Raw genomic sequence first — 12,116 nt, forward strand, 5'->3', positions numbered from 1 at the left:
TAATTTATACACCCACCATCACAGTATGAGAGTGTCTATTTCCCAATTTGATAATGAGGCACTATATCTCACAGGTGTCCTAAAATAGGTATATGTACATATAATGAATTTTTTTTTTCAGAAATAGACCATCAAAAACCATCTTCTTTTACACCTTACCTAGGTATATGTACATAGTTAATGTCTAGCTCCTCCCGTTGGCCCTGTTTAATCTCCTTCTATTAGATAATTATTCTAAGTAATTAATGCAGCTGAGACCATTTCTGAGGCCCTCTTTTGGTAATGAGAGCTTAAGACTCTGAGGGGAAAATGTCCTTTCATAACAGCTTTCTCTGTGTTTTGTTTAACAGGCCACACCCCCCATGACCATTCCAGGATCGGCCAAGTTCACCCCCAATGGCAGCAGCTTCAGCATTTCCTGGCAGTCTCCTCCGGTCACTTTCACAGGCATTCCAGTAAGAAGAAAAACAGAAAAGCCAGAAATCTGGTCAAAGCCAGTGTGGAGTAAATTTAGAGAGCAAATTATAGAAACATGCAAGGAAGAAGGCAAAAGTCAGAATGCCAGACATGCTATATTTCTTAAGTGATATTTGTAAAGTCATCAGCAACATGATCCACGCCGATCCAAACTCTCTGTGAAAAAGTGTTTTGACTGGTGTTTTAGCAAACTAGAAGAGAGTTTCAGTGGGGTTTTTTGTTTTGTTTTTGTTTTTTTAGTTGGGATCTCACTCTGTCACTCAGGCTGGAGTGCAGTAGCATAATCAGGGCACCACAACTCGACCTTCTGGTCTCAGGCTCCTCCCTGCCTCCTCCTCCCACACAGCTGGGACTACAGGCACATGCCACCATGCCTAGCTAATTTTTTGTAGAGACAAGGTCTCACTTTGTTGCCTAGGCTTGTCTCAAACTCCTGGGCTCAAGCAATCTCCCACCTCTGCCTCCTGAAGTGCTGGGATTACAGGCATGAGCCATCGTGCCTAGCCTCAATTGTTGACAAACAACTTATTGGAAAGATGTGGAGATTTTTTTGTATGGGTGGCATATTTGTGCGTTTCCAAAGACAATAAAATCATTAGCTAAACTCAGTCCTTTTGTCGAAAAAATGGTGTTTACAGTATAAATGATAACTGTAATGGTAACTATAAAATGTATTACTTTTTTTTTTTTTTTTTTTGAGTTGGAGTCTCACTCTGTCGCCCAGACTGGAGTGTAGTGGCCGCTTCCGGCCACCGCAGCCTCGACCTGCTGGGCTCTGGTGATTCTTCCGCCTTAGCCTTCCAAGTAGCCGGAATTACAGGCATGCGCTACCACGCCCAGCTGATTTTTTGATTTATTGTAGAGATGAGGTCTCGCTGCCCAGGCGGGTCTCGAACCCGCGGGCTCAGGCAATTCACTCACCTCAGCCTCCCAAAGGCGCGGGATTACAGGCTGAGCCACCAAGCCCGGCATGTATTACTTTTAAATTAATGTTTTGTAGGTATCATTTTGAAGGTTCAAAAAAATCGAAATCATTTTTTTCTTTCAAAGCCTGAATAACCCATACTGATGGATAATTTGAAAATAAATGAGTGCTGAAATATGCGATCAGATTTAAGTAGTACATAAGAATTTATTTGGCATATTGAATGATTGCTGTCTGATAAATCACCATGAATTAACTTGATTCCTAAGCATTCATTTTAAAATACATTGGGTCTTTTATAGCTTATCACGGAGTACCCATAGACCTGCACACTGCTGATGTTCACAGTGGTGGATAGCTCCTGATAAAGCTCAGAAAGTGGTTTCTTAGAACAGATATTATTTTCTCTTCTCCACCCGTCTACCCAAGGACCTCACAAAAGCAGCTTATTGTCAACCACTGGTGACTCCCAGAGGTTTCCAGAAAAGTCCAAAGCCTTCTGTGGAGCTGATAAAAATGAAAGTGGCTGAATGAATTATGTTGTTCTCTGTCGATGAATATTTATTAAATTCCATAGAAGAATAACCAACAATAAAAACCATCCTGCTGGCAGCAATTTTAAAGATGATGGCTTCCAGAAAATACACCAAGAATGTGATTTAAAAAAAAAAAAAAACAATACTATGGATCTGGTGTCATTTTTAAAGTTGCCTGTTTCACTGAACAATGGTAACTGCTGCTTGCTCTGCAAGAGCGACCTTGTTAGTAGACATGAGAAAAGAGCTGCTTAGATGTGTTAGTGTTGGTTTTGCTTCTGGCAAGAACATTGATCCACTCATGTGGGTGTCAGAAGTTAACACTGTCCTTTTGGGGACTTTCTTCTTTGCTACATAAAAAGACCCAGAGTGGCTCTTGATATCACTTTTGAGAGTCCTGTGTAAACTACAGCAGCTACAACTACAGAATTATTGAGACTGCTATTCTGCATCCTGTTAATTCCCATCTTTGACTCAGTAAGAATTCTCAAGAGCATATACCATCTTGCTCTTCTGGTGTAAAGACAAGTATAGTGTGTAAATGGAGCAACCCAGGTCAAACACCTTCTCAGACAATCTCTGTGACCAACCAAACTGGATTTTTTTTTTCCTTTGCTTTTCAAATCATCTTCCTAAGTAGATAGAAATGATTCCAAGTGGCTTTTTCATTTTATTTTGTTTTTTTGAGTTGGAGTCTCACTCTGTCGCCCAGGCTGGAGGGCAATGGCATGCTCACAGCCACCACAGCCTCGACCTGCTGGGCTCAGGCAATCCTTCCACTTCGGCCTTCCAAGTAGCTACCACACCCGGCTAATTTTTTGATTTATTGGAAAGACAAGGTCTTCCCCAAGTCGCCCAGGCTGGTCTCGAACCCCTGAACTCAGGCAGTCCTCTCGCCTTGGCCTCCCAAAGTGCTAGGATTACAGACTTGAGCCACTGTGCCCAGCCCCAAGTGACTTTTCACTAGCTGTATACCTGCCACAGTTCCTACACGTCTTGCACAGTAGCATACCAGCCAAGGATACCTTATATTGTTTTTCAACAATGAAATTTTAAAACTCTGCAATGGACACTGTGTATATTTCAATCCTCATCTCAGTACCCTTGATTTTTTGCAGACTGCCTCGTTTCACTCTGTTGGTTACTAGGGACATTCTAGACAAGAGCTTTGCCAGAAAGTACATAGAGTAGTGTATAAACTAGGTATTCCACAAAAATCCTATGCCAACCTCTAATCTGTTCTTTCACCAGAGAGTTCCCAATCTTTCTGGTTGTGTGACTTGTTTTAGCAAAGACCTTAGATGGTTTTTAGCAGTCAGGTCTGCCATTCCTATTTAAAGGTAAGGATGAGGGTAGTATTTTTCAAAAGCTTTTGTTTCACTCTAGAAAGACAAGATGGCTATAAGAATGCTGTTTATACTGCTGAACTCTCTATCCATGCTTAAAAAAAAATAAGTGGAGGCTTGCTCTCCTCCTCCTTCTGATGGGCTGGCTCTCTTGATGGCCCATACCACTTACGTGAAAGACTGTCACACACCCACTGACTGGGTGCCAGCAACTGTCCCTTGATTCTCCAGACATGCTACTCCAACACCTAGAAGATAGGGGACCAGGTGGAATCTAAGAACCTGTTAATTCCTACCTTCTAAATTGACATAATAAGTTTGAAAGTTTTAAATTATAATGAATTAGTATCCATGATGGTTATAACTGTGTCCAAACTGAATAGACAGTTTTTGTGTTATAAAATGCTTTGCAAAAACAAACAAAAACCCTTTTTCTTTGTACTCCAAAACAAATATCCCAAAGTTGTCAACCTCACTTAGGGTTTTACTTTTCTCCCACATCTTTGAGACCTGGCATTGAAGAGAAGATGCTCTTATACACTTCCTAGAGAGTGGGGGGCAGAGTCCCTTTCTGAGAAATCTCAAGGGTTGCAAGATTTTATTTATGCATTTGCCTATGCTAGATTTTCTGAACATCGAGCTTTAATAAGTTCCCTGGGTAAGACCTCTTTCCGGAGGTGTGTAGCCAGAAGGCTGAGCTGCATATTTACAAATGTAACTGGAAGTTCAGTCTTTTTTAGCCTAAGGCTGTGAGGAGACGGGTAGGAAGGAGACCTTCATTAATTACAACTTTCTTTGACATGTTTTTCCCTAATGACCTGCTTTTTCTTCTAATTATTTCCATTTCTTTCTCTGTCTTTTCATGACAGAAAACTAAGAGCTTTTAGCCCCTTTATTAATCAGCTCAGACTGCTATAATAAAATACTACAGACTTTGTGACTTAAACAACAGAAATTTATTTTCTCACAGTTCTGGAGGCTAGAAATCCAAGATCAAGGTATTAGCCAATTCAGTTTCTGAGGAAGACTCTCTTCCTGGCTTATAGATGCCTATGTCTTCCCTGACATCTGTCTTTTGTGTGTGGAGGGAGAAGGGATGGGGAGAGAGAGAGGGAGGAGAGAAAGACAGAGAGAGAGAGAGAGACAGAGAAAACGCAAGCAAGAGGGTAAGAGAGCCAGCCAGCATGAGTGGATGCACCAGCCCTCTGGTATCTGTTCTTATAAGGACACTAATCCTATTGGAACAGGGCCCCACCTTTGTAACCTTATTTAACCTTAATTATTTCCTTAAAGGCCCTATCTCCAAATACAGCCACACTGGGGGTTATATCTTCAACATATGAATTTTGAGGGATACAAACATTCTGCCTAAAAGAGCCCCAAACAAGCAAGAGGAGCTGTCAGCCTGCTCCCCAAGCGCAGTTCTAGGAGGCTTCAGGCTGGTGGGGTGGGTCTCCAGACCTAAAGTGTCAGAGGCTTAGCTGGCTTGGTCTAATCACCCTTAAAAGTCCCACCACTTAGAACTGTTACAATGACAATTAGTTTGCAACATGAACTTTGGAGGGGAAATTCAAGCCATAGCATTCAAATGAATGTCTGGGAAAATAACACTGATACATATTCCTTTACCTTAAAAGAAAAGAGAAAGTACCAGTTCCCATACTGGAGAAAATCAGTTCTGTAAGTCTCAGGAATGCTTTGTGATTATTCACTGGCAGTCGTATTTCTATGGCCACATTGGCTTCTAAATGTTTTTTAATTTTTATTGAATTTAATTTTTGTATTTATGAAACATCTGCTTTTTCTGTGTGTGACAATACCATTTAATTACTTGAAACATTTTTCTTTCGTTCTGAAAATTAATGTTTGTGCTGCTTTTGAGAATTTCAGGAGCTGGGAACATATTTAGTGTGAAGAGAGCAAAGGGACAAAGTGGTGCTCTCCCACCCCCGGAAGGATGGAGACCTCAGGGGCCTGCCTACCTCTCACTTATGATGGAGGGGCAGAGGTGTGAGGGCTGGAACACATGCCCTGGAGCGGGCAGAGCCACAGCACAGCCCTGGCTGTGTGGTTTCCCGTGCCATGACCTTGGGCAAGTTATTATCCTCCCTCTGCCATGGTTTTCTTATCTATAAAATGGGAACGAGAATAGTACTTACTACATGGGGTAGTTGTGACAATTGAAGCTGTGTTCAGCATACCTGGCAGGTAGGGAGTGCACAGTGGGTATTCCATGAATGGCATTTGGTCTTGAGGTGCTCAGGCTTTATTCTTCGTCCTTATTCCTGTTTGGGCCCCACGAATAGAATGAATCCTCTATCTGTGAAATTATGAAGAAGGAAAAAGAAATCCATGCCTAGTATATACAGAGCTGAGTACTATCTGCAGTTTCAGACATCCATTGGGGGTCTTGGAACGTGTCTGCTGCAGGAGTGTCTTATACCAGGATCCATTTATTTAGTGACTGTGATTGATCTAATAGAGCATTATGCGTTATGTCATTGTCACTGACTAGCTGTATAATCTTAGATAAATCTCTTAACATCGCTAGGTATTGTTCATCTTCTAAAGAGGGAATCACGAGGCTTGCTCTACATGACAGAGTTCATGAGGGCTAAATGAAATAGACAGGAATGTACTTGAAGGCATGAAATAGTATTCAAGTGAAAATGTGATATTAGGGGCAACTTGGAAGACATAGTTATGAAGTAACAAAGATTTCTGAAATATTGGCTGCTGATAGGTCTTTTCTGTTTGAGAATGCATTTAAATCCTGCCATGAGCATCCCCCATCTGTTTTAACCTGTGGTCTCAGTGAAGAAAGCACTTCATCTCTGCGTGGAACGTGCAGAGACTGTTGCCTCTGTAGCAAAGGCTAACAACAGTTCAGAACCTGCCCCATCAACTTTGTTTTCCATGTATTTACCAGGTGTCACCAACACATCATCATCCAGTGGGCACAGGGGAGCAGAGACAGCACGCCCATACGGTCCTGTCCTCTCCACCCAGAGGGACGGTCAGCCTAAGGTATGACTGCTTGAAACAGCACAAACCTCATCTCAAAGGCATTCACTGTAAGATAGAACAGTGAAGAGAAACCAGACAGGGTCTTCTATAAAATTTCTCCTCAATCAACAAAACATCTTTTCTCTTCTTTTCATGGTTTTTCCTATCCATTAACTTTTAGCAAAGATTTGCTAGGGTTTTTTGGTGGGGAGGGGAGTGAGTAATGGTGTAGAGTTTTTTTTTCCGAAAAGGTCTTGATGATTATGGAGTCTATGTAAAACCATGTTGCATTAGCCTCCATATTAAATGAATTATTAAGTTATAGTTTTTAAGGCAAATCAAGGAGGCTCTTCTCCCCAGGCGCTTCCTAACCAGAATACAGTAGTCCCCTTTTATCCACAGTTTTGCTTTCTGCAGTTTCAGTTGCCTGAAGTCAACTGTGGCTCAAAAATATTACATGAAAAATTCCAGAGTAAACAATTTGTAAGTTTTAAATTGCGTGCCATTCTAAGTAGTGTGATGACATTTTGTGCCATCCAGCTCCATCCCGCCTGGGACACAAATCATCTCTGTCCAGCGTATCCAAGCTGTCTACACTATCCGCCTGTTAGCCACTTAGTAGCCATCTGGATTATCAGATTGACTGTCGCAGACTGTTCTTGTGTTCAAGTCACCCTTCTATTTAATAATGGCCCCAGAGTGTCAGAGTAGTGATGCTGGAATTCAGCAATGTCAAAGAGAAGCCATGAAGTGCTTCCTTTAGGTGAAAAGATAAAAGTTGTATGATGACCACTTGTATACCTAATCCTGAATTGTACACTACATCTTTAAAATATTTTTTTTAAAGGTGAAAGTTTCTGACTTACTAAGGACAGAAAAAACACTTCCTGAGGTTGCTAAAATCTACAGTAAGAATGAGTCTTCTATTCATGACACTGTGGAAGTGGAAAAAGAAATCCATGCACAGTATTATACTGTCTGCAATTTTCAGGCATGCACTGGGGTCTTGGAACACGTGCCCCACAGATAGTGGAGACTACTGTAGTATACATTTGAAAATTGACAGAGCACTTGACAGTACATATTTAAAAACTTGAAAGTGACATTGGTCTCTGTTAGCATTTCTTGTATTTACTTATTGAATGCAATTGTAGGAAGATGACTATTTGGATATATCCACAAATGAATAGATGCTTAAGTGTTCTAGGAGTAAATTTTAACAGTTAAGTATACTTAGTGCTTGTGAAAACAAACAGCACATACTAAAGTCTGAACCTAGAGAGAAGCCCACTGTCTTTCCTAACTTTTTCCTCACTCTTTTAAGGGATTTAGAGCTCTCCACAGAATGCCCATTGAATCCTCCCCCGCTCCCACCCCCACTAAACTAATCTTCCTTGTCTGACAGGAAGCCCAGGGGAGAGGGCAAGAAGTGCCGGAAGGTGTATGGGATGGAGAACCGAGACATGTGGTGCACCGCCTGCCGCTGGAAGAAAGCCTGCCAGAGGTTCATCGACTGAGAGGCCCTAGGCACAGGGGCCCGGGGCCCTGCACCACTCCTGCCCTGGCCTTCCGCTGAAGGTGTTGGAAAGAGCTTTTCCTTCTGAATAAAACACACTTGAAGCCCAGGAAAAGCACTTCCAGGAGACTTGGTGGAATAACAGCAAAAAAAAAAGAAAAGAAAACCACCACCCTTACTGCTCTTATTAAGAACCCAGACTAGAGCAGCTCTGACTAGTTTTTCCTTCAGTAGAAAAGTCAACATTTTTTGCTGTATGTCTAGTCTTAAAACTGTGGTTCTGTAACAATTGAACCAACAAAGCCCGTTTTACCTAGAAAGGAGGAATATTTTGATAAGCTTTCTGAATTATGCCGTTTCCAAAATTTTTTGACACTTAAAAAAAACACATAAGCTACACATTATTCAGTAGCTTTTGTACAAAGAATGATACCTACTTTTGTTGTGAATAGTCTTTTCCCTGTTTTCCATTTGACTTCTTGGAGCACTCCACACCGTGATGTGCTGCAAGGAAGTGCAGCACTTGGGGGATCTTTTCTATGTCTTTTTGTTTTTGTTTTTGTTTTTAAGAATGGCCCCACACTGAACCGTGGTAGAGCTGTGAGCTTGAAGGACCCCAGATGGCATAAACTCACAACGCAATTGGCCATGGAAATCACCAGCAGACTTCAGCCCCAAGCTGAGTTCAGGAAATCCAGCTGTCACTGTTGGGAAACACCTAGGAGTCTTCCTTGAATCAGTAAGAAGCTCTTCCCCAAGGGTAGCACAGCTCATTCTCCACCTGCCACGACTCAATCAAGAACTGGCACCTACCTGTAGCCATCTGGGTAAGCCTCGATGCTTCTTTCAGGGATGTGACACAAACAGCAGCTCGGCTCTATTTGTTATTGCTTGTCTGTCAAGGTTGTAGCCAGGTCGGTGGGTTATGGGTCCTTCCCTCCAAACTCCACCACTGACTGATTTCAGGAAAGGTAGAGATCTCCAGACTCTCCCAGCAAGTTTGCTTTCAACAACAGAGCATAGCCGGCATGTCACCACCGTTCAGAACGTCAAGTTAGGTCGACAGACCCCTTCCATCCTGAGTGCACTTTTCTAGGTTTGATGCTTTAGCATGTCTGGGAGATTAGCTGATGAACAATATAAACATTACATGGGTAAATGGAAGGCCCAAACCTTTATTTTTCTTAGGAAAAGATTGGAGCTATTAATTAAGCATTCACTCAAAAGGGAACATGCAGAACACCAAAAAGAAAATGCATGTTGGTATAGGAACCTCTCCATTTAGTAGGGCCAGGGCTGGCACTATGTGCCGTGATTGGGCTTTCTAAACTGGTGTATTTGCTTGCCTGTGTGTGTGTTTTGGTGGTAGTAGTGTGGAAAAAGGGGTGTAACTGTCAAGCCCCTGTGAGTAAGCTCATTCTCCATCCACCCTGCTCTCAATTGCCCTGCTAAAGAGTTCTTTTTACGTATGCAAAGAAGTAAGAGCACCTTATGGGAGGCACTGTGTAGGGACCAAGGACTTGGGATCAGCCATAGGAATGTTAAATGAAATTGCACAGAGGAAAGTTTAATATATGTTTAGAGATTGTACGTACACTTTTTTTAAAGAGTAGAAAGAAGTCATCTAGTAATATCAGATATCCTTTATATATATATAAATATAAGCAAAGGAAAGTATAAGGAAGTTCTACAGTGCAGCAGCTACAATGTGTGCATTCATATATTATGGCTGTTTTATTTTTTAAACTCTCATATAACTTTTTAAGAATTATTCCTTGGAAGAGATCCTGGGTTTTTTCCTTCTTTTTTTTTTTTTCTTTAAAAACACTTATTTCAAGAGAACAGAAAAAGAGCTTCATCTAATTCTGTATCTTGATTACCAACCCATACTAGCCACAGCACCAGCTATGCTGTATGCTTTAGTACTTGCAAGATCAGCCAGGAAAGGGCATTTTTTAAAATGCAGTGATGTGTCTGCTTCCTCCAGCACATGTCCTCTCTTCTGGTATCCTGTCCCTTCACCTACAGCCTCTGCTGTGAGATGATGCTCCGGCCTGATCCAGGCGGCCCCGAGCAATGGCTAGTGGCTATGGGAGGCCAGGGCTAGTCAGATGTTTGAGCAAGTTTATGGTGTACTTAAATAGCAGGGTACAATCCTAGACTCAAGGTTTTGCTCTTCAGCAGAGATCCCTGGCCCTGGATCCTTGAATTGTTACTAATCAAAAAATAGTCCAGTGAGGAGGGATTGGAATCCGTCTCCCCTACCAGAACTTAGAAACACAAGGAAGGAGAGAGCCTTGCTGTGGAGCAGTGCTGGAGCAAAGCCTCGGGGCTCTCCCCACTGAGGCATGGCCCATGAGCAGTTCTGAGTTCTGCCTCAGCTGAGCCAACCTCACTCCTTACCTGGGTTTTAGCCAGTCCCCGGATGTAATCAGAACTGTAACGCTGGATACAACTTTCCCGGGACTACTTCTTCCTGAAGGCTTCTTCACACAAACTGTTCTTTATCTCCTGCCAGGTCGGGCCTCTTTTCTGCCAACTAGCCCAGGGTTCTATGTACTTCTCTGGCTTCAGGTACAGACAGACCCTCAGTACCTTCCTGGACACACAGACACAACTTCCCTGTACTGAGGCATGTAATAACAAGGAGACCACCAGGCGACACCTGACTGGCCTTGGAAAAAAAGGGATTACGTTTTTACAAGCCACCCAGAAAGCTATGAATTTCAATATACAGCCACTGATTGTAAAAGTTAATTTTTGTAAAATGTAGAGTTATTTTGTTATATGTTGGAACTACATGAAGTGCCAAGTTAAGCCAGACTTCCATTTTTTGCTATTTTCTGTGTTCATTTGGCAGGGAGGAAGGGGAAGGGTGGGAGGAGAGAGGCCAACAGCAAGCTTGCTGCATGACTGGAACCCCGTCTTCCACCGGGAGCTCAGAGGCCTGTCTGTGCAAAATGAGTGGCGGTACAGTGAATTCTGATCCCAAAACATGTCTAAATAAGGCATGTTATAGTTATAGCCTTTTGGTTTTTTTTCCCCCCAACGCCCCTTCCTTCAGAAAAGGCCTCTCATCTCTCTCGAAAGAAGGCATTTCATAGCGACTGGCAAGGCACTCTCCAGAGAGCTCCAAAGCAGAATGTTCATCAGGCGGGGATGTTAAGCCCTCATCCCCCCCAGAAGCCGTGTGCTCAGTTGGTAGGAGGTAGTGGGACAACTCGGAGAAAGCACCCGGGTGGGAAGTGGATCAGGGAAGAGATACAAGAGGCCTGTGGACATGGCTCTCGCTCGTCTTTGGGGTGCTGGGCAGCCAGTGGTTGGTGTCCCAGAACACCTCCCCGAGAATGGCCGGGTTCTCCCTCTGGAAGTGGCTGCCTGAAGCCAGGAGAGTGCCACCTTAGGGGAAGGGACTCTGGGCTAGAGTCAGGGCCCCACGCACATCTCGAGTCGCCATCTCTAGCACGTGGGGACTTCTTTCCTCGTTTGGCAACTGAAGGTGCCCTCCCTCGGGGCAGAAGCCAGTGTGAGGAAAGTAATAGGTTCCTGACCAGGAATGTGTAGGCTCAGCTGCAGAGTGCCCACCTGCAGCTTTGAGCACCAGCAAGGTACCCTTCGTTAGACAGTTCCTCGCCTGGCCATGACTGTGTTGCAGATGAAAATTATCAACAGAGAACGATGCGTGTTGCGGTTCTTGAACCCAGCCAACACGTTTCAAAGAGATAGTCACGTGTGTTGCAAAAGACTTCTGAAACTGCACTGTCCCCCATTACGTTTCAAGATGCAGGCTTTCAGTCTGATGTCACACTGAGGCACACTTTGGAAAGCAGCCCTGGGTTCTGAATGGGCTGGCCCTGTGAAATCCATGCCCCCCCCACCCCTTCCTCATTGGAAAACGAAAGTACAGCATTCACTCAAGAAGGTTCAGAAAACAGTGGCAAGAACTGGACACCTAGGAGAGAATACCTTGAGTAGCAAAATACTGTAAATAATATTCATTTCCTCAGGGAAAATAAAGGGCATGCGAAAAATAGGTCTGGAGAATCCTGAGACTAGGAAGAGTTTTATTATCCCTAAAGTCTTTTCTAGTCAATACCATTTTTCCAAATGGATGTAATAACCTTTCAAGACAAATTACGGGAACTGGATAGTACCGACATTTGTGGGGTGTGAGGGATACCCTCTGCAAAGGGGCTGTTTTTTTGGTAGCTGACCTGTAGTCCATGGTTGACATCTGAACCCCCAGCACAGTGCCTGAGGGTACTCATAGACTCCTGTGAGGCTTTTTCTGAATGTAATTGTGAATACAA

At 43.1% G+C, this 12,116-nt stretch overlaps 1 protein-coding gene across 1 annotated transcript in view; it reads left to right on the forward strand.

Annotated features, from left to right (window-relative positions):
• ZNF704 (zinc finger protein 704) overlaps nt 1–9,055 on the forward strand; it is a 42,729-nt gene extending 33,674 nt beyond the window's left edge. Inside the window, exons 5-7 of the mRNA XM_021706863.1 lie at nt 351–455; nt 6,214–6,311; nt 7,696–9,055. Coding sequence (XP_021562538.1) covers nt 351–455; nt 6,214–6,311; nt 7,696–7,807 — 315 coding nt within the window. The 3' untranslated portion in view covers nt 7,808–9,055. The remainder of the gene's footprint in view (nt 1–350; nt 456–6,213; nt 6,312–7,695) is intronic.
• Nucleotides 9,056–12,116: the final 3,061 nt, after the last annotated feature.

This window comes from Carlito syrichta, unplaced genomic scaffold (genome assembly GCF_000164805.1).
Source record: "Carlito syrichta isolate Samal-C Ts95f unplaced genomic scaffold, Tarsius_syrichta-2.0.1 Scaffold316167, whole genome shotgun sequence".
Lineage (NCBI taxonomy): Eukaryota > Metazoa > Chordata > Mammalia > Primates > Tarsiidae > Carlito > Carlito syrichta.